Here is a 22,982-nt window from a genome sequence, read left to right on the forward strand (position 1 = left end):
CTCTGCCCCACTTCCTGCTTTGACCAAAAAGAGATGGCTCTACTCATCCATCACCACCACTGCATCCATGATGAATATATTTTCAGAGAAAGCTTAAGCCTCACTGGAGAAAGAGCATGTGAGCCTTCAAATAATGTTTCAGGTGTCACATGCAGAACCTCCCTACTGTTGAATATATAACGGATCATACTATATAGTCACATTAGACTGACTTCGCCTGTTTCAACGTTGGTAAAAGGCTCTACATGGTAAGGCCTCTGCACCATAGTTATAAAATTTATAAGCAGCAATTGTGGAGATTGGTTGGGCAGCATGCTATATCCCTGCATCAGCGCTGCACCCTGTTGCAGCTGCTGGCTCTGGCATTTGAACTCTATCATGCAATCCCAATCAACCCCTGTGGCTTCCATTTACAAATGGCATGAATCTTTCAATAATACTGAATTGTTTGGTTTGGTTTTTGCAGTAATCACACCACACTTGCAAAATCTGAAGCTGGCCATAGAATTCTACCAAAGGAGCATCATGTGTCATCCCAGAGATGACTGAACAAGCAGCATTCAATTCTCAAAAAGCAATGATTCATTTGCAAGTTACTTTCTTGCAGTGGTCAACAATCTGGGTTTTGCAAAGCCTAGCGCTACTCATCCTTACTTGTGGGCATATCATAGTTGATCAAGGAGGCTAACATTTTAAAACAAAGCAAATCAAACAGCACCAGAAAATTAATAAGAAATTGCAAACAAAATAGGCCACAGAAGTGGAAATAAAATAGCATTACTGAGGCTCTTGTAATCTGAATGCATGTTAGCAAGACAACAGCGCAGGGCAAATTGAACAGATGGTTTATCCAGTAAACAACTGCTGGTTCATATCACAACATAAAGAAGTTCTTCAAAACATGCAAACCCAGAAACATCTGCAGTATGATAGGAGACTACTATTACATGCCTGGTTCTTGAAGAAAAAACAACACTGATTTTGTGGTTCGTGGACCACAAGTTGCTTAGGCCTGGTTTAAATTAACCAATTGCACAAAGATAGCCATTGCTGTTTGGGTGAGAGGAGGATCACACAACACATTACTCAAGAGGAAACAGGACTACACAGAGAAGTATAGCTCTTGCGGTGCCAAGGGCTCATACAATTTGAAATCTCTGTTCTATGCCCTCCAACGTTCTTCCATGCTAGAACCACACCATCCTTTGATACTTACCAGGCCAGGCACTGTTAATTTGGCAGAACCTGGTGTTGTCGCAGCACAAACCACTTTGTCAAATTGTGCTGATTCACCCATAACGTGTGGATCGAAGCCTATGCCTTGGAAGGTAATCAGAGCAGAGTCCCCTTCAAGGATGTGGATAGGTACCTCTACCTAGCCAGAAAAACAAAACACAAAGCTGCGACTGGAAGGGCTCTGGTTTTACTCTGGTGTTCAATAAGAGTCAAAAACAGCTTTGTTGGAGTACAGCAGCTATCTTGCGAGTTAAATCAGGGAAAGGATGTTCATGTCAGAGCCCAAGGGGGTTAGCAAAGGAAGGAGAGACAGAAGCAAAATAGGCCTGTTACCTTTTGCTGGGAAATGTTCAAATCAGATTTCAGTCGGTAGTTCAAATCTAAAAACAGAGCTCATAAGGCTCACAATCTCTGTCCTAGGAAGGCAAGTGTGCTTTTTACATGCTCAATGATACTCTTTTCTATTATTTTACACATGCCAAAGATGACCGCTGAAACAGATTCTGGATTGAATTCTGCAAATTAAGTCCTGGTTGTACATGGTTCAGAGCCATTTTAATCAATTTTAGTGTTTTTGATAAGCCACTGTGCACACGAACCAATAGTTTCTCCCCACTTTTAGGGCTTTCCTGCACCATTGTGGCCTTGGGTAATGACTGCCCAGTTGTTTCTCATTTGTTAATCTCCATGTATCTTTCTGCAAGGTTGTGTTTCTTTGCAGCTATGTTTTTCCAGCAGTCACAATGCAGTCTTTTGTATCTAATGAAAATATGACAATAATTTTCACGGGTAGTGTGCTTGTCACTGCTGTAATTGTATAGAACGTGGTTGTGTGGATTTTACGTCCACTCACTAGATTTTGCCTGAGGCATAACCAGTGGTGTATAGCCCAGCTCTTCCTTCCCGTACTCCCCAATTTGTACATTTTAAAAAGGGTTTGTTGTATAATTCTCCAGTGGCAATTAAGGATATCAGAAACAGAAACAGGAGCAGAAATTGCCACAATTCCCATGTTTGCCCAAGGTAAGGAATGAAAGTCAAGGAGGTGAATACAAATGGCCCGGTGAGTGTTGGTTCCTCCGACACCAGGAGGGGGCGCTGGTGTGTGGACACCTGCTTCATGCCTCCTCCACCCACACCCGGGGCCATGGCCCTTCTGGCAGCCCTGATTAAAAGTGTGTTGGGAAGCATATCCTGCAAAGGCTAAAATGCACCTGGAGCTTGTTTTGGCTGACTGTGCATAAGAAGCTCTCAGATAAAAAGGTGTTGGTCACATATCAAGTTTGCATTCTTAGGAATTCACACTGTAATGCAGCTTTGGGGCAGCAATAGGGGCTGAAAGTTGGAAGGACCAAGTAGCAGCTGCCCCAGCAGGAGTTATGCAGCAATGAACAATATGGGAATGTATTAGAACTCTTGTGAATAAGGGCAGTCAAAGAAGAAAGTTCTAATCAGCTAGGTAGGAATGCTATGAGACACAAACTCCCAAAGGAAAGTGCTTGTTCTTAAAGGTGCCAGCCTCACCGAGTACATTTTGGCTTCCAATGGTGAAAAGATCCATTCCGTGTGTGCTGTCAAGCCTGGACCAATCTCTCCTCTTGGATTCAGGCAGACAAACACCCCATGCTGGTAATTCTCTTCCTGTACTTTCATCAGAGCATCCACTTGGATTTCATACATTGCAGTTGTGGCACCTCCATTGTACAGTTCATAGATCTGCAAGAAGAGAGGGGAAAGACTGGTCAGCACTGGCTTTCAAGATGCTCACATGGTCTGGTGTGACTTCTACTGGGTCTTCTACTATGTAGTCCCTATTAGAGGGTTACCTAAACCTGGCAGCTACAATCTTATATGTTATTCCTTAGCAGAATTCCAAAGTTCTATATCAATCTGTGACAGCTAACCAGCCAGTGGCATTTTCTCAGAATGCTTGGAACAGTTCAGGAAACGATATGAGAGAAGGATTCTCTTTGAGGTATTTTATTTACATCATTCTCTGCTATGTGGCAAATAAAATGGACTAGATGAAATCAGGATGAAGAAGGTTCTCCCACAATATGTATGCAAGAGACTGGATCAATCAATGTGTGATAAATGAACGTGTAGTGCCCCTTTTTCCTAATGTGAACTGTTGCGTGCAGTCTAACTGCTGGGCACAAAGAAAAATTAAATGCAGGAACAGAGGGGGATTTATAGAGAAGCATCAACAGGGAAAAAGTGGAGTCCCGAATCCTTGTGTTAAGTGATTCTCCCATGCAAATGCTCCTCCAGCAGTTCTCCAACCCCTGTCAGACATTCCAGTCTCTGGGCTCATCCACACTTCCACTTCTCCTAGGCCTAGAAAGCATGGGTCCAAGCGGTTTTCAGCTTGTCTTGTGCCTGTCAGACCCGGAGGGTCTGAGCGGTTTTCTGTTTGCCCCACCACTGTCTGCAGGAACTCCCCCTTCTTAGCGCTGAATCGGAGCAAACATCAATACACAGAAAACCCGACGGACGTTTGCTCTGATTCAGTGCTAAATAGCAGGTTTTCCAGGAGAAAGCAGTGGGACAAGCAGAACTCTGGATGAACCCTCTGCAGGAAATGATTTAAAATGGCATGGAGTAACTGCTGAAAAGGACAACTGGTGACCAGTCCTCCCTGCAAATGTCCCTATGCCTGCATTGGCCTTAAAAAAGCACTAGAAAACCCATGCTCACTCTATAGTTTGTTACATCACTCTCACCCAAAGCATGACGTTTCTTCTGCCACCTATCACCCTGTTACTTTTTTTTCTCTTTTACTTTTTAATTTGTTTGCACATTTTTCATTCACAGTCAGTTATAATTATTCCAGTTACATAAATCATCTCCTAACTCTTCTCATCTGGACTTCCCAACCTATCTTTCCTTGACATCCTAACCCAGTCACTTTAGTTTGCTGCAACTCCTAAAGCTTTCCAATCCTTCCTCTCCTTCCCCTCTTTGTTGTGTTTTCTGGTGTTCATATGTTTAACCCTACTTGTAAATTTATATTTATACCACTTCTTTTTAAATACTCCTAGTTGTTTCCACTCACTTAATACTGTTTTTCTCTTTGTATTTTTTATTTTGGCTGTACATATTCTATTAGTTTAAGCAACCACTGGTCTTTGGTCGGGGTTTTCCTCTTCTTCCACATTTTAGCATATAGTACCCTTGCTGCTGCTGTTGCGTAAAAGAAGAGGTTTTTTACTTGATCTGGAATTTCCTGTCCTATTTTAGCTAACAGGAATGCTTCGGGCTTCTTGGGAAAGGAACATTTAAGCATCTTCTTCAGCTCTTCAGTAAATCATTCCCCAGTAAATTTTTTTTGCAAATTCGCATTACCACTACATGTGGATTAACGACTTCCAACATAAGTTGGAGCCTCGTTTATACATTTTAACCAGTTTGCTGGGCGTTAAATGCCATCTGAAGATCATTTTTGGGGTGTTTTCTCTAATTGTGTAACAGGCTGAGAATTTTATTGTGTTTTTCCATAATTTTTTGCATGCTGATAATTCTATACTAGGTAATGGTAAAGGACCTCTGGACGGTTAAATCCAGTCAAAGTCGATTATGGGGTGCAGCGCTCATCTTGCTTTCAGGCTGAGGGAGCCAGCGTTTGTCTGCAGACAGCTTTCCAGGTCATATGGCCAACATGACTGAACCACTTCTGGCACAACAGAACACTGTGACGGAGGCCAGCGCGCACAGAAACACCGTTTATCTTTAATTCTATACTGTTCCTTCTCTTGGGAGGTACCTGCCCATACAGATCTGGACCTTTGAATTTTCTTTTCTCCTCACTGCTTTACAACATTCTGTTGGGAGGGTGGGGGGGCGGTGGGGGGGAAAGACTTTTGATGCCTCACCTGTTTAGGAGGGTCATAGGTGCCAATAGCAATAGGCGTGAACATATGCTTGGTTGAAGTGAAGTGAATGTATCGGCGCTCCATTTGCAGGGTCACACCAATAAAGTTCAGCTGCAGATGCAAAATAATTGTAGGGGTGGGGGGAGGAATAGACTTAGTTTGTACCATGCAGATCACAAACACACGGATTACAAAAGCAGAAAACACCTTGCGCTTGCTTCACTCAGAGGGGCCATGCAGAGGAAAGTGTAACAGTATGAAATGAAGGGTCTTTCACTCTTACCCTTTGAAGATAGTTGAAGCAGTATGACTTCAGGGAATAGCTTGGCAGCATTGTCAGGAATTCTCCTCTTTAACTCTCCCACTGAAGAGGTTTAGGGAACATGCGGGTAAAGAGTTTCTGGCCACCTGGCTGAATAGGATGTGTGCCCCCAGCCGAGACCCCTGCACTCAGCTGCCCCTCTGGGCAGCCATCAAGACCTGTGCCAAATGGGCAGAGCCAAGAGAGCCCATCCAAGGGCTTTGCACAAAGGCACAGTTAAGCCTTGTGTTTTCACAGCCTGCTCAACAGGCTGGATTTTCAGCTGACAATGGTCCCTGAAGTGGGGCAGTGGGGAAAAGAAAAATAAAGGGTGATGGGAACACAATACTCTCACAGGAAATCTTGGGCACCTAGTGGAGGTTCAGTGGGCCATGAGAAAGGTGCCCACTGGAGCACAAGGTGACTTTGACTCTAACTGACAAGTCAAAGGGGAGAGAGGAAAAAAACAGGGAAGGCAGGCAAAGTTCAGAATTTGAGGACAACCAAATGCAGGAAACACAAGTGGCATAAGGGAAGATGGCATGAAGTAATAAAAGGACTGTGGCTCATGTTTCTGCTTGGGAGGAATGATGTGTCCCACAGCCCTCCACAAAGTTATCTAGTCAGGATGTGAGCCAAAAGTGAGGTCTCTGCGTGAAGGAGGAGGATTCAGAGAGCTGGAAATGAGAGGATGCTTCCTAGAAAAGTGCTTGCTGAAGGAAAAATTCTGCCATCCATGTGGCCTTACTGTGCAGGGAGTATAATAGTAGAAATAAAATATGGCTATGCTTGAAGAGCTATAGTTCTAGGACAGATTAAGGTGTGAATACCAGATTAAGGTCTGCGGGTACAGGACAGGATACAAATTTAATTAACAATAACCAGTGCTTTGGGGGGGGGGGATACTCAAGAGTACACACTACTGGAATCACTCTTTTCTTGTTGTTAAAAAGTGTGGCACTTACTATAACAACTTCATGGTGAGTATTTTTCTAGGAAAAAAGCACTAATAATAATAGTAATACCAAAAGGCATACTTTGTCCCTCCATCCAAGAGAAGGCAGCTTCGGGAAAACAATGTCTCCTACCACTATACCATTAAAGGAGCCTGACTGGCTCTAGGAAAGGGTTTTGGAAATCCTCACCAGTGAGGACCGTTTCTGAATCTCTCAGCCCAGTATCGTACCAGAATTTCTCGGCCATGGGAGATCTTCAGCAGGACTGGAAGCCGATCAGTGCCAATGAAATCATGTCTGGCGGGGGGAAACAAAAAACCAATATCAGAAACACACGTAGATTAAACCGTTCCACACTTTTAAGCAGGAGAATCCTGCCTCAAACAGCAGATTAGCGACATTTACCTGCTAAGAGCTGAACTGTTGCATAAAGAGCCATAAGGACAGATATGCCTGGACAGATACGTTCACCTAGAAATGCCTTGTTTTCTACAAACTCAGGGCACTGAAAAATTGGGCTTTGGAGGAAATAGAATCCACGCAGCTGTTGGCTTTTTCATGGTGCAAGGCTATGTTAATGATGGTGACTTTTTCTGCCTGGGTGTCACACTTAAGACAACCTTGATAATGTCCAAGGACAGAAGATGGCATACTCAAGGGGCCCTTGTGCTGGTGGATGCTAATTAGGAGTTGACCTGGGCGTTTGGGTTTGGGATCAATTTCCACATGGGGAAGGAAGCATGTAGGTACCTGTAGGATAAGTGTATAGTTTGCTCTTGCCCTGGAAGAAGCTTTCCTGCCTTGGGGGAAATGGCAAAAAGCTGGTTATCCTGGATCCGCATCTGATGCAGCTCGCTGGGGTCAAACTCTGTGCTTTCTGCCCAGTATTCCATTTCAATCCTCTGGTCAGAAGGAAACAGAAAGGCCCTGGGAAGCAGGCAGAACAAAGCAAAAGGCATCACTTAATATTGGAAACCAAAAAGAATCAAGATATGAAAACCAAGAGAGCAGCCTGCCTTATGGTCACATTGACAAAGCTCCCCAACCCTGAGCTGGGCAATATGCATAAAATTTAAATAAATAAACTTCTGCACCCAGGAAAAGCTGACGATGGGCCACCTAGTCCAACTTCTTGCTTGAGACAGGAATTGAGAGCGAGAGTATCCTCAGCACTTGTCTGTCAAGCCTCCTAGGTATGCCATTGCAGGGGGCTGAACTAGATGTCCCTTGGGGGTCCCCTTCCAACTCTGCAGTTCTATGGGAGCCCATCTGCACCCTAGGCCATTGGTTCCATTGCTGAACTGCTCTTATTGTTAAGATGCTTCTCCTAACAGACACAATCAGTCCCTGTCTTTACTGTGCATGTAATGGAATCATAGAGCTGGAAGGGACCCCAAGAGCCATCTACTCCAACCCTCTGCAATGCAGGAATCTCTAAAGCCATAAACATTTAGTTGTGCCATACAGGGGGCCCAGGAGCCCTTTGGGACATAAAGACCTGCAACCTGGCCACTAGCAGTCCTTGCAACAGAGGTTTTGTGTATCTGCATGTTAAAGAAGCCTGCACTGTGAGTCCTGTGTAAGTTCCTGCTAGGGTTGGTGGCTGTTCTAGGTGCCTGCCATCAGACTTCTACATGGCTGTCCTAATTATTCCCTCCTTCGTTAGGGCCAGGAAGTGAGGATTACTCACCAGTTCACGGGTATCCCCCCGCTGTTTTGTAGCATCAGAACAACTACTGAGGGCACACTTCTGACAGGAGCTGCACCGAAGTTGAAATCCAGCATGACAGGAGTGTAAACTGGAGGGATTAGCCGTGTGCTTCAAATGAAAGAGAAACTGGATGTGAGAAAAATCCATGAGGTGGTGTTCCATGGTGGGGCTGGAAATCCCAAGTCTGGCTCACACTCACACCATATTTCCTAGCACTTGTTTGCCAGAATAGAAAAGGGAAGGAAGCTGTTGTTTCAGACTGTGAGGAAATCAAGAGTACTGTATCCCTGTGTATGAAACAGAAAAACTAGGGGTTCAAGATCTGGCAGAAGATGAACTATTCTTACCTATGCCTGGTAGGCACTCTGAAGGTGAGCTCCTGAGGTGTTGGATCTAGCTCCAGATACTGGTTCAGAGCCTCCAAAGAGAAAAGCCGCCAGAGAAACAGCTTACTGATGCCACTGGCACTTCCTGTCCCACAGGCATCCGTGATGCAGATGGATGGATAGACACCTGTTGCTGTCACCTGGCAAAGCGGCTGCTTTTCCCCAAGAGGATTCGCGGCTTGCATGGGGAGACAAAACAGACTTGCAGACTAGGCATCATAAAAGTAAAACTTTTATTATTATTTTATAGATGTTAAATGTCTCCCTTTCCCCACATTTGTGGACGGCAAATCTCCCTCAAGGCTGTGCTACTTCTTGCAGACTCTCTGTGTTTTTCTACCGCATGGATAATAACAAAATGCTGTTCCTAGAAAGGGGGCCACAGCTCAGTGCTAGAGGATATGTTATGAGAGCAGATGCTCTTAGAGTCAATCCCCAGTATCTCCAAATAGGAAAGACCCCTATCTGAAACCTTGAAGCTACAGCACCAGATGGACTAGTGGTATGATTTCTTTCCCCACATAATTGAATTGAACTTTGTTCTGCAAGTGTCACCAGCACCTCCTGGCTATCATTACTGACAATGAAGTCAAGGGAGGGCAGATGTCAAGCTTGAGAGATCTACTTTTTGGGGAAGGGGTGACAAACCCCTGAGGCTCCTGCACCATAATTTCTCCACTCCCTCTTACAGTTTGGGAGCCTACAAACCAGTTTGCATTTTGGGTGAACAACAGAAGGACTATTCCCTTCTCTATTCAGTCTATTACTGCACATGGAAAGCTTGGGCATTACTGTCAGTGAAGTGGATTTATATGAGCTTTCCACAAATGACTAAAGATGGTTGGGGTCCAAACTTTCTTCGATTGTGAGAGAAAGCCCTCAGGTTTAACAAAGGAGACCCTGAACCCCAATGCCAGATATTCATTTGAGGGCAGAATAGGGGAAGATAGAAGCAAATAAGATAAAAAGGGGAGCTCTCTTTCTGCCTCACAATCCCACAATTTAAGCTAAACCTTCTATTACCACATCACTCATTCCTCAGCCGCACAGGTTTTCTATAGGCTTGATGTGTAATCAAAGAGATGGAGCCTTTTCATCTGGTGCAGAACCTCTCCCTGCTGAGCCTACCCCATTAATAATATCCTTGGTGTAAGGCTGCTTTCATACTTTCCATTTCTCACCATTGGGAGTGGAAATGGCATAATAGATTGTCCAGATGTAGTGCAATTGGCGGGTTGGCCTAATAATCCCGCGTACAAAGATCTTTCCCCGAGCAGGAATCGTCCCTTTGTAGTGGTCAAGTTCTATTGCTGTGAGGAGGAAAGACAAAAAACAAAATTGTGAGTATGGATGGAGACTTTAGGCAGCTGCAAAGCACAATAAATCTGTCTTTCCATTAAATACCTAAGGAGTCACTGGCAACTTCTTCAGGGTCACATGGTCCAGTGATCAACTGCTCCACACTAAGGACGTATTTTAAGCAGCAGGCTCCGTTGTTAAAGAAGGCAAATTCACATGACTGTGTGCTGCCAACCAGGATGTTGCCAACAGCTACCTGCTCTTTTTGTCCCTGCAGAGCAAGCACAACACAGGAAGTTTATTAAGAGACGCTGACAATGGGTATTCCATGCAAATAAATTCTGAAATTTAATACACTGAGGGGAAAGAATAGCATCGGTGGGGTAGGCCAAGGGTCTCATTAGGATCACTATTCAATCCATCACTGCCAGCAGCAGTGGGGGGGTTTTCCCTGGTGGAACCCACCAGAACACAGTTCCGGGAAGTTATTTTTGTCAAATCTGCTCACCTTCTCTGGTGGGTGCAGCTATTTCCCCGAGCAAAACCCTCTTCTCCCAGCCTCTTGCGTGGCCTGGGGGCAAATCCACACGCCAGAGCAAGTGCAAAGCAAGGGCTAGGGCACTGCTGCTGAGCATGGCCAAAGGGTGGACAGAGGAGCCGCTAGGTGCTCTGCTGTTCTGGGTACACCTTGCAGTGTTGCTTGGCGAGGGGAGGAAATGCAAGCAGTCCTCCATTTTCCCATCAGAGAGCGCAGCAGCAAGCTGCAGAAGGGCAGCCACGGGGCAATTTCACTCATGGAAGGGGCGAGCGTGTGGCAGGAAATGCATCTCTGCCAGCAAAGGTCAACTGTGGGCTGGATGACGGCAAAAACAGTGGGCACTCTTAGGAATAAGAACCTCCATCCTGCTTTGCAAAGCCATTCCCAAAACCTGTTGGCCTGTTCGTTGGTGCCAAGTGACGATGCCAGCATTGGAAAAGAGCAGTGTGCCTCTGAGCAAGTGCAGAGTGTTCACCCTCTGACCCCCCTGCAACTGAGCAGTACTTTTTTCCTAGGAAAAAAACGCACTGGCCAGCAGGTAGAGGCTTCATAGCACTACCAACTGGAAGGGATATGTCCAGGCTTCCATAAATGCCAGGTGTCATCTGGGTATGCTTAAACTATCAGCTCTGTGATTGGACTTCCACCCGCGTCCAACATGGTCTTGATTACTTCTCCTGCCCCGTATGCTGTCACTTACTGTTAAAGTGCCCTGTGATCCTTCGCCGATAACCCGCAAGATATAGCGGGCAGTCTTTGGGGTATTGTCTTCCAGAATCTCTTGCTCTCTCCACACTATCACCCAACTCCGCAGAAGGTATTTGATTTGCTCACTGGGAGTGAAGGTCCATGTCTGAGCCTGAAATCGCATACAAGAGAGAAGGCTGAGCGGGGATTCACAGCACTCCGCCTTTCTGGGATGCAGCATCTGGGTGAGCCGGTTGCCAGGGATACAGGAGAACCCACAGGGAGAACCCAACTTCCTCTCCTCCCCACTTCCACACCCAGAAGCATGCAGGGGTGAGTCCATGTATCTAACAAAACATTTGTCTTTGGCACTGGTTTCGCATTCATTGGTATCTTTGGCTTGGCTCAAGGAGGACTGTGCTATATTTCAATGTAATTGCTTCAGATTGCTTAGTGACCAAGGTCTACTCACCAAAGCTTCATTGGGCAATATAGTCCCTTCAGCAGGCTGTACAGATAAAAGGTTTTTGTCTGACTGCTGGATTTTCCACCTGAAGAGCATGGGTAACCGGGTGCAGTTCTTGATAGTGAAGGTGCGTGAGGAGGAGCCGCCCACATATGTGGGTTTGAAGTACAGGCAGCCATCCCCTTCTAATAGCAAGACCAGGGGCTCAGCGCTGCTCTGAAGGTGGAGCTCCTGAGGAAGCAAACATCAGCAAAAATCTTCAGCCAATGTTGAAAGCCACAGCACTTTCAACAGGAAAGTTGAGCTAGGTTCTAGGCAGGCATGGACAGGCCAGGGAAAACTGAGACAATACACAGAAGGAGGCACAAGGGCAATGCTGCCAAAATAATTGTTTCCATTTGTGAAGTTCTAGAAGTGCCATTAAACAATGGTTTTCAAGTGCAAGGTAAACCATTATACTGAACCAGGAACTGCATGAAGGTGTGTGCATGGGATGGTGCATAAGCATCGTCTATAGCACCTAGATTGAGCAAGAATAGCCCGGCAGATGTGAGATGCAGCACTCCAAATCTCCTCTTCACCCAGGAGAGAAACAAAGCAAGCTGCCACTGTGGTTTAATTCTATATCTTCATGTCAGTCTCCAGCCTGACAATTTTTTGGCAGGCTAGAAACTTTTGGAAGCTTATTTAAAGAAGGCTGATATAAACCAAAATGTGTGCATGTGCTGGAAGGCCTTTCCTCATGAACCAATTTTCCCAATCATTAAAGGCTACGTAAGAAGCACAGGAACATAGGAAGCTGCCTTATACCGAGTCCAACCATTGGTTCATCTAGTTCAGGACCATTCGCACAGACTGGTAGCAGCTCTCCAGGACTTTAGACAAAGAATCCTTCCCAGGGATTGATCTTGCATGCAAAACACATGCTCTACCTCTGAGCAACAGTCCCTCCTCAATTCATGACAGTTGTTATTCATATATTACAGAGGATCTAGGAGCCTCCTCTAACAGAGCACTTCTTTTATGTTTTCATAATAGTTAAACCAGTTATCTTGCACATTGGCTGTGATCACCATATAGTATGCAGTCACTTAAATGTCACCAGGGCTACCAGTGATGTGATGGCTGGCTACCTGCCTCCAATCCATCGGCAGGTTATTTTGCCTTTTGAAGTGTTCTTTGGTAGGAGAGGCTCAGCTTCCCCAAATAGCTGAGATCTAAGCAGTCAAACAAAATATTTAATCTAGTCGCTAGAATACTAGTGCATCACCTTTTTATGTCCATGATAGTTAAGATAATACATTGAAGACATTTGCAAGGTGTTTGGGCAGAAGGAGAAGGAAGTAAACAACTCCCTCCCACCCACCCGAGGACTTTTGTACAGAAATCAGTTGACCACATGGACCTACAATAGCAAGGAGCTAAATAACAAGAAACAGCTTTCCTTTCCTCATGGTTTATCTAGTTTATCCTGCACTGCATCAGAAAACAGTTTTATTTGATGGATTCTATACATTATTGGGGAGTTTTAAATCTTGCCTGACCCAATTTTGATTTTAAGTGTTACAAGTTGTCTTGGGACCTATTTTGTAGCTGATAAACAGAATGATAAACAAAAATAATGTGTACTTCAACCTCATTCAGCCCATGTGGAAGACGACCAAAAACCATACTACTTTTAAAAAATAGGGTAGATGTGGTTTCCAGTGCATTAAAGAATTCTTTGTATTTATTACCCTCCCTTCACCCTAAGGTCCCAAGGAGGATCACAATAATTTAAAATACAACATTAAAAACCATTTAAAACAAATTATAGTCACACGAATAGTGTGGCTCCTCAAAAGAATCACCTCAAGTATTGAAGCGTCAAACTAAAGAAAAGAGATTAAAAAATGGTACTGCTGTGGGCTGAGTGGGTAGCCATTATTTTTTAAAGACTAAACAAATGCTCTCACATTGAACTATCACAGCAGGGGTGTGCTTAGCCTCCAAATCATTAGAATATTAAGATAAGGAAATTAGGGGTCACAGAATTGTAGAATTGAAAGGGACTACCAGAATCCTATTGCAGTCCAATGCAGGAATCTTTTGCCAAGTGTGAGACTTTTGCCAAGTGTGAGGCTAGTTATCTCCCGCTTGGACTACTGCAATGCGCTCTACGTGGGGCTACCTTTGAAGGTGACTCAGAAACTACAACTAAACCAGAATGCGGCAGCTAGACTGGTGACTGGGGGCGGCCGCCCAGACCACATAATACCGGTCTTGAAAGACCTACATTGGCTCCCAGTACGTTTCCGAGCACAATTCAAAGTGCTGGTGTTGACCTTTAAAGCCCTAAACGGCCTCGGCCCAGTATACCTGAAGGAGCGTCTCCACCCCCATCGTTCTGCCCGGATGCTGAGGTCCAGCACTGAGGGCCTTCTGGCGGTTCCCTCACTGCGAGAGGCCAAGTTACAGGGAACCAGGCAGAGGGCCTTCTCGGTAGTGGCGCCCGCCCTGTGGAACGCCCTCCCATCAGATGTCAAAGCGATAAATAACTACCTGACATTCAGAAGACATCTTAAGGCAGCCCTGTTCAGGGAAGTTTTTAATCTGTGATATTTTAGTGTATTTTTGGTTTTTATGGAAGCCGCCCAGAGTGGCTGGGGAAACCCAGCCAGATGGGCGGGGTACAAATAATAAATTATTATTATTATTATTATTATTATTATTATTATTATTAAACCCACAACCCTGAGATTAAGAGCCTCATGCTATACCAACTGAGCTATTCCAGGGTGTTACAGACAGGGTGAAGGGGTATGTCCCTCTTCACCATATAGTGATAAAATGGGGCAGAGAATGAAAGGAAGAGTCTACCTCTTCCTGCCCCTACCTGGGTGAAGGAGGGCCAGAAATTGAACTGCATGGACAGGATGTGCTGCTGTATAGATGTTTCCACTGGGCAAGTTGAGAGGAGAATGATCTGGTGAGCTCCAGGTGCAATATAACCACAGTTGGGCTTCACTAGGATGGAAGGACACTTCTCCCGGCTTAGGCTGAAGCTTATGGCAGTGCTACCCACGTTGGAGAGCAGCATGCTGCGATACGTGGTGATGTCTGGGCTCACAGGAGGGAAGACCTAGAAGACAGGAAGAGGTTTGGGTTGGAGGAATAACTCATCTGCATTATTCTCTTCTTTGCATCTCTGCCTTGAATAGCCAGTTGGGAAAGGCTGGACTTCTTCAAAAGACAAAGAAAACAACGAGGGCCACAAAAAATGCATAAAATCCAACTCACTTTCCAAGATCACGTCCATGAGTTTAATGTTTTTACCCCTTTTATTGACTGGCATAGAAGAACAAAACTAAAATCCCATGCATGCACAGCTACCCAATGATTACAATCCTGGAGTCTTTTGCAAGCTACACCTGTGCAAAAATTAACCTCATTTTGGAAGGGAGTGGGGTGATTCAGAGGTGACGTACAGATGCACATGCAAAGGAAAGTGTGCACACATGATTCTATTGTGGAGTTACCTCAGCTTCCTGCCATACTCTCACAGGACACACACTTGGGGTTTCTGTCTTGCTTTCCAAGCACCTTGCCTATTTATCTGATCAAACATTTGTTCAGCACTGTTTGTTTTTTTTGGGGGGGGTTTAAAACACTTTTATGCTTTAAAACCTGCTATGGGTGTGGGTGGGTGGGGGAGAAGATTTATTGATTGACATAAGGGCTGGCCGATCAGCACTGTGCACAGCCTTTTCAAGTGCAAATTGGAAGTATGGTTTTCCCCTGAGCTTAAATGGACCAAAGCACAAGTGTGCATCCACAGCAAGCTCACCACTCAAATGTTGTACGTCTATACACACCTAAATAGAATTAAAGGAGGTATGGTTTAGTTCAAAAACCCAGGCTTGAACAAGTGCCTCCTGTTGTAAAGAATAGGAAAAATGGCCTCCTTTGTTATTGTTCCCATTTTACAGATGGGCAAACTTTGACTCCAGAAATAAAGGGAGGGACTGCAAATATGCTTTTACCATACTTTAAAATTGGTAGGTATTTCCCCTTGGAGGTGGACCCCTTGTTGACCTCTGCTGTCACTGAGTGGGTTGAGGCACCAGCAGAGACATGCTAACCCAGAAACTCTGCTAAGGAGAAAATAATAATTTTCCCCAAAATAGAAGAAGAAAGGGAAGAGATCAAGAAAGCCACTCCAATTTTGACTTTATCAGGAAAGTACACAATGCAAGGCTCTGGCTAGGTTTGTAAGTACAGCAAAGCAGAAAGAACGCTGGAGTGACTGAATGAGGCCTCAATCCAGTATGCCTAGATCAGCAAGTGCTCATCTCTGTGGCCACTGGGTGTCCTCGTCATGACTTGCCAAAATTTGTTCCTTTCTGGAAAACGGAAAGAATAGAAAACAACATCTCATTATTGCAGGGAAACAAAAGAAAGATTGTAAAACACATTGCAGACACACAAAACTAACAATGAATCCTTTCTACTTTGCAGGCGGTAGATGAGAAACACCCCACCCCAAAAGGCGAAGACTATCCCTCTCACCTTGTGACAGTCCAAGTCGTACTTTGGGATAAAGTGCTGCCGCCCAGGTTGAAAAGTGTGTCCACGCAAGGAGATGGCTAAGTCCCAGGATGGGCACATGGTGATGGGCTCCTCAATGTTGTTGAAGTTCCGCAGCACCTGCCAGCAACAAACAAAATATTATTAATTTTAAGATTTGTTAGTCACTTTAACCTGCCAAAGACAAGCCAAAGTGACTTACAACCAAACTAGGGTATGCTGGGATCTCTCTGATGAACAGCATGATACAGCAGGGCCTCATCTGTGCTCTACCTTAATGCCCTGCCATGGGGTTCCAAGCCAGAATTTTGTAGCAGAAAGAGAACAAAACTGGCCTTCAGCAGGAATCCCATCACTAATCATCATTTCTGATTTTAAATCTGTTCCCTCTTGTCTTCTCAGCGGACGTGGCAATTTAACGTTTTGCTAGAGAGTGCTTTTGCCAAAAGGTTCTGTACTAGCCAGCCAGCCAGCCCACGTTGTGATGATTGAACCATCTTTTTTTTCTTGCTGTCCTCATGACCAGGAGAAATTATGAACCCAGGACAATGGGACCATATATTTAAGCAAATGCACTTTAAGCACATGGCTTCACCCCAGGAATCCTGGGAACTGTAATTTGCTGGGGGTGCTGGGTATTCTAGCTCTGTGACGATAGAACAACAGTTTCTTAGGAGGAAGTCGTAGGCTTTAAAAGTGCATTGAATGTGCTTTAAATATATGGTGTGGATCTGCCGAGGCTAGAATTTCTGTGCCATAAATGTCAATGCTTTAAGTTAAGTTTTTGCAAGACTTAAAGCTGTATTATGAAGCCGCAGCTTTCTGCTGGCTAAAAGACTGGCTACTTCTCGAAGACACTGATGTACTGGACCTGGAAGGTTTTAACAACGCTTTTGGTTGGCATGCATACTTATGGTATGACAAGGTTAAGATCAATAAGGTCTTTAAGAACCATATTGTCAGGAAAGCAGTATTTAATGTCTGGACAAAATACAAAGACTTATTGGAAAACAAAACTCCGAGGTGGCTTTCACCTCTGGAAGCTAAGGCCCGAAAAAGACCCAATATGGAGGCCAAATGGCCAAAATATTGGGAAATATTAGAAAAAGATGGAGACAATTGGAAATTGCAGAGTTTGGAGAAAATGAAGGATGAAGTGCGAGACTGGTTACATTACGCTCAGATTAAAGAAGTTTTTAAAAATGATAAAAAGGTAGGGTTCCAGGTGGAGAAATCGAAGTTGGAAACAGAATTGTTAGAACCAAAGACTAAGGTATTATCAAGAATGTATAACTTGCTGTTAAAATGGAATACACAAGACGAAATGGTTAAATCGGTTATGATAAAGTGGGCTCAGGACATTGGGTATAATATTATGTTTGAGGACTGGGAAAGGTTGTGGACCACTGGGCTGAACTTCACTGCATGTAATGCTCTGAAGGAAAATGTAATGAAAATGATATATAGATGGTACATGACCCCAGTTAAACTTGCCAAAATATACCATTTGTCTGATAATAAATGTTGGAAATGTAAAGAACATGAAGGAACATTCTTTCACCTCTGGTGGACCTGCCCTAAAGTGAAGGCCTTCTGGGAAATGATATATAATGAGTTGAAAAAGGTATTTAAGTATACCTTCACTAAGAAACCAGAGGCCTTCCTTCTGGGTATTGTCGGCCAGAAGGTGCTAAAGAAGGACCGAACATTTTTTATGTATGCAACAACGGCAGCAAGGATACTCATCGCTAAGAGCTGGAAAACTCAAGATCTACCCACACTGGAAGAGTGGCAGATGCAGCTGATGGATTATATGCAACTGGTCGAGATGACTGGTAGAATCCGAGACCTGGGAGAGGAGAGGGTTGAGGAAGACTGGAGGAAATTCAAGACTTATCTACAAAAATATTGTAATTTGGTTGAATGTTAAGAAGGATGCTAGATCATAAATAATTGCCCACCACTGAATTAGATCTGAATTTGACGATAAGTGAGATTAAGGAAAATACAAACTTTTTGGAGAATTGCTAGATTTTATTTAAATGAGTGGAGATAAGATTGCAAACAAGTGGGTAATTTGCTTGGAAAAACTTTTTGTAACGATGCAAGTGCGAGCGGGAGACGCGAGGGAGTCCAAAGAAGTGACGAAATTATGTTATGATATAAGTAAGGTTGTTTAATATTTATGCATTTGTATTCAAAAAATTTTAATAAATATGTATATAAAAAAAAAATGTCAATGCTTTGGACACCAAATTTCTACTCACCTTATAGAAGGCAAAGCCCTCCAGTTCAGCTGCATACATGGAGTTGAGCAAAGAAGGCTTGAAGGTGACATGGAAAGCCATAGTCTTCAGAGGTGGGATGTCGCAAATTTCTGGGAGCACTTGAAAAGGACTATGTGGCTTGTTTGTCCATATAACCGTGATTTTTCCCTTTGTGTGATTGGTCACGCAGAAAGGGAGTGGTTGTACCTCTTGAAGCTTTGCACAACAGCCAAAATCATACTCCTTGATGCTAAGGCTAACGTGGGGAGGAAACACCGTGAGGTCACTGCTTACACCGTCATGGAAATATTCAACCATGGGCTCAAGGGCAGGGTACTCTTCAGGAGGTTTATCCTCCAGCATCTAAAAAGGGGGGAAAGGAGAGGTGTATGCCTAAACCAAAGACTAACATCTTACTGAAGACAACATTCAGCCCCCAGGCCTGAGCTTCCCATCTCTGCTATACTCAACAGAGTGCACTCTGGTACTTGAATAAGCACTCAAAGTCTAGCAACTGTGATCACATGCATACTCAGCATGGGCAGCAAGACATCACTGATTCTGCAGAATCTACCTCCAGGGGTGCAAAACTGAGTACTGTACCTCCGGTGGGAGTGTGAGAGCTCCGGTTTCATCCACCAACAGTTTGCCCTCCTTCAACATCGTGCCCAGGATGTCCGGTGGGAAAAAGGTCAGTCCTCTGGCCATGTGTGTCTTGTACCTGGTAATGTCGCTCAATCTCAGAATGTTTGGGTTCATTGTTTCCGAGTGGCAGGTCCCAATCAAATCTATGAATAATGGATCCTGAAACAGCAGAGACCACAGCAGAGTACACTTCATCTGCATTCTTTTCAGGAATATAATTTTGCAACTTTCACCCATTAATATGTTGTCCCAGGGACCCTTTAAACATTATCCCTCCCTGTCCCTCCAGGGCAGGGGCACTTTTCCATAAGCAGCTCCCCCACCAACTATGGGAGCCTTTAAAATCCAGATGTGAAAGGGCCAATCATGTGGGATCTGATCACAGAATCAGCTTCTTCTTTGGTTTCTGGGTATTGATTCCATGAGAAAGATCAACCATGTGGGTGGTCATTTAAACATTTACTCCAACTGTACAGGAACTGCTCACAGAAAAATAGCTCCGGTTTGGTTAGGGTGACATTTAAAGGGATCTTCGGTCAAATTTTTCAGTTATCGTCTCTTGCTTTTGAGAGCTGGACTTCGTTAAAATGAGAAAGATTACACACTGGCAGAGGCAGTGCACTATATGCATTTGTTTTAGTATTAGTTTCCCAACCTTTCTACAAGGAATTGCAGTGAACAAACCAGTAAATGAGGCTGGGAGATAATGACTTGTCTGTGTCCATCCAACTGGCTCAGAAGCTAAGCTGGGATGTGAATCTGTGTTTCACATGTCCACACTCAGCACTCCAGCAGCTATTCTGTGCTGGTTGTACGTATCCACAAAGCTTTCATTTAGGGGGTAGGATGCTCTGTTCCTGTGCATCCAACCTCCATAGCAAACACAACCAAGTTGCTTCCCTTTACACTGGTCCTTACAGATGCAGACCACTGCAAAATCAGCAGTGTTGTGCATTCTGGACAGTTGCCTTCTGTTCTGAGAAGAGGGCATCCTAAGGGAAAGCTACAGAATTCTTCTAAGCTTGCTTCATGCATTCTTGCTTTTATGCCACCACTTTGAACTGGAAATGCAGGAAATTGCCTTGGGAAGATGCTCTATCCTTCCCCGCATTCCAAAATCAGCCTGAAAGCCAGGTCCTCTTATCTACACAATTCAACACAGGGTAATGACTTAAAATCAAAACCTCTGGTTCATAAGAGGGACAAGAGCTATTGAGCAGGGGGCGGGGGAGATGCAGTAGGTCAGGGTTTGAGGTCTAGGCACACATTACAGGGGTATGGAGGTTAGGGCTTGAATAAAATGCTGTGCTTCTAGGTATGTTTAAGAAAAGCTATCAAAGATGTGGAAAATAAGGCATTGGCCTGAGAAAGCCTGAGCATTTCCATGTAAGGATATTTGCCTGATAAAGCACAATAACCAGGCAAAAGAGAGGGTCCTGTTCTCTCCATGAAATGGCATTCAACCACCCCTTGCTTGACTGGGGCACATAACCAACAGGCCTGTTTCAATGGAAGATGTATCCTAGCTCTCTTACCTGATGATGAACAAGGCAAACCACTCGTCGGTAGAAAATTATTGGGTAGGTGGGTTGGAAGGTGACCTTCAGTGTGATAGTGGACATCCCATCCAAGACCCCAACAGGACGGTCAAAGGAAAAGATGCTTTGTTTGCAGTCAATGTTAAATTGATAGTAGGCTGGAACGTCAGAGTTATTGGTCATCTCTAGGGGCTGAACTAAGTACTCTCCAAGGTTAATGCAGCTAAAGTAGACAACGGGGTGCTGAAAGGAAACCTCAGGACCTGGAATGACAAACAAGGCCAATTTTCACACCATTGCTGCTATTGAGAAAGGAGGCTGTTTTTAGTTTTTGTATACCAATAGTTCCTAATTCCCTGCCCTCCAGGGTTGGTTGTTATTATTGTTGCTATAAAAGTGGTTGATCCTCATCACCTATCTTCATTCAGCAGTACTCCCAAATATAGAGACAGTCTCACTCACACAGCGGCAAGAAGACATGCACAGAGCCCCACTCCCTCCACCCAGATGGGGTCAGCCTCTTTCTGCTAGGAGGGCAGGGTTCCTTTTGCTAAAATCTCAAGAACAGACAGGAATAGGGGTCCAACCCAAACAACCTCCGGTTGCAACTTAACTAGAATATACAACAACTCACAACTCTTCAAATGCAAATGCTATCAGAAAGTAGCACCAGCACAGCTTTGAAATCTTTGGACAAAATGTTTTGTACATGTTCAATATCCAGCAAGGTACCATAACCCAAATCTGCTGGAATCAGGAGCGAAACACTGATATACGTGCTTTGATGAAGCATGGAGATGGAAAAGGGCTCTCACTGCCTTGTACCTTTGCATGAACCTGTCACCTTCAGCACAGAATGGGTGCTGCTCCCAGCAGGCAGAACAGTGAAGTAGTCCACACTCTTTACACCCACGGTGTGTGGGCTGAATCTCACAGGGATGACTGACTTCCCACGAGCTGGAGCAATGTTTTGGGTGGTGTCACAAGAAAAAACACGATCACGAAGCACTACTTCCTTTGCTCTCTCAATCCTGAATGGGGCACTGACCTGCCGGGAGACAGAAAGTGATATCCTTCCACTCACTGAGGAGAGAAAAGCCTACAGCTTAGGCCAATCCTCTAAATTGGCAGTTTTTTATTCTGTTGGAAACTTTGGTACATTCCCAGACAAAACACTCATAATCCCCTTTGAGTAACTGGTGATGCATCTGGAGACCAGCAGTCTTAGCTTCTGAGACACTGTATTGCATGAATATAGGAATTAAGAAGAAGCAGCAGCCGCCGCCTTTGTGGTCCTGTGCCTATAATGCCAGGGAAACTGCAGACAGAGACCAAAGACTTCAGCAGAATGGAAACTCACTAGCATCTGCCTGCCCTCTTTCAGGAGAGATCCATTCTACAACCAAGTGTCTCCATTAAATCCTATGTCCAGGCTCCTGCCATTCTTGGCAGCTGAACTCTCTGCACAGACTATAAAGTCCCCTCAAAATTCCCAAGCAAAGGTTGCCACCTACTGTGTACATCTAGAGAAAACTTCCACATTGTGCAGATGCTTTCAGAGTGTTGCTGGAAGTGTGGTATTCAAAGAATGAATAACTTAAATAAAATAATTTATTATGGCAAATGTAAAGTATGCAGTCAATGTTTACAGCTGCTGTTTACAATTAAGTCGACACAATTTCGAGAATGGCAAAAAGTCTTGTCATGATTCATATGGCAGGGGGAAACACCCAGGATAAAATTTCAACTATTGACTGATAAGTTGAAGAAAACGAAAAAGAGGAGGATTCTCGGTGCCAAATTTAAAGCTTTATTATGAAGCATCTTGCTTGTGTTGGATAAAAGATTGGATATTATTGGAAAACACGGACCTGCTGGATCTAGAAGGGTATAATAATAGATATGGATGGCACTCCTATTTATGGTATAACAAGGTGAAAATACATAGAGGATTTGTAAATCATATAATTAGGGGTGCTTTATATGATGTTTGGGACAGGAATAGGACTTTATTATAAAGAAATACACCATGGTGGATATCCCCGGTGGAAGAGTTGACAGTAAGAAAGTTGAATATGGAGGGAAGGAGGGCAATTTATGAAGAAATATTAATGAGAACTGAAAAAGGATGGAAACTAAAACCTTATAATTGAATAGAGAATGCACTAACGGGATGGTTACAATATCATCAAGTGAATGATATACTTAAAGAGGATAAGAAATTGGGTTTTAGTGATAAAATGTGAGGATATCAAATTGAAATATTAGAAGGCAGGTCAAAACTTTTATCAAAAATGTACGATTATTTATTGGAATGGAACACAAAAGATGAATTGAAAAAAGAAGTACTGATAAAATGGGCAATTGATTTTGGGTATAACATTGATTATGACATTTCGGCAAAATTATGGAATGAAGGTCTGAAATTCACAGCATGTACCACCCTAAAAGAAAATATAATGAAAATGATGTACCGCTGGTATATCACCCCTAGCAAAAATGTACAGAGTGAGG

The 22,982-nt window shown here is 44.0% G+C and overlaps 1 protein-coding gene across 6 annotated transcripts in view; it reads right to left on the reverse strand.

Annotated features, from left to right (window-relative positions):
* Positions 1-22,982, reverse strand: part of CFAP65 (cilia and flagella associated protein 65) — a 41,319-nt gene that overhangs the window by 11,666 nt on the left and 6,671 nt on the right. For all 6 annotated transcript variants that reach the window (XM_079968458.1, XM_079968460.1, XM_079968456.1 and 3 more), the window contains 17 exons: positions 21,294-21,516; positions 20,466-20,731; positions 18,889-19,089; positions 18,286-18,648; positions 16,001-16,138; positions 14,328-14,573; positions 11,459-11,683; positions 11,000-11,158; positions 9,867-10,032; positions 9,644-9,772; positions 8,424-8,640; positions 8,056-8,184; positions 7,116-7,292; positions 6,596-6,662; positions 5,109-5,219; positions 2,761-2,952; positions 1,217-1,375 (listed from right to left, as the gene is read on the reverse strand). In XM_079968458.1, coding sequence (XP_079824584.1) covers positions 1,217-1,375; positions 2,761-2,952; positions 5,109-5,219; positions 6,596-6,662; positions 7,116-7,292; positions 8,056-8,184; positions 8,424-8,640; positions 9,644-9,772; positions 9,867-10,032; positions 11,000-11,158; positions 11,459-11,683; positions 14,328-14,573; positions 16,001-16,138; positions 18,286-18,648; positions 18,889-19,089; positions 20,466-20,731; positions 21,294-21,516 — 3,168 coding nt within the window. The remainder of the gene's footprint in view (positions 1-1,216; positions 1,376-2,760; positions 2,953-5,108; positions 5,220-6,595; positions 6,663-7,115; positions 7,293-8,055; positions 8,185-8,423; positions 8,641-9,643; positions 9,773-9,866; positions 10,033-10,999; positions 11,159-11,458; positions 11,684-14,327; positions 14,574-16,000; positions 16,139-18,285; positions 18,649-18,888; positions 19,090-20,465; positions 20,732-21,293; positions 21,517-22,982) is intronic.

This window comes from Podarcis cretensis (assembly GCF_951804945.1).
Source record: "Podarcis cretensis genome assembly, chromosome: 1".
Lineage (NCBI taxonomy): Eukaryota > Metazoa > Chordata > Lepidosauria > Squamata > Lacertidae > Podarcis > Podarcis cretensis.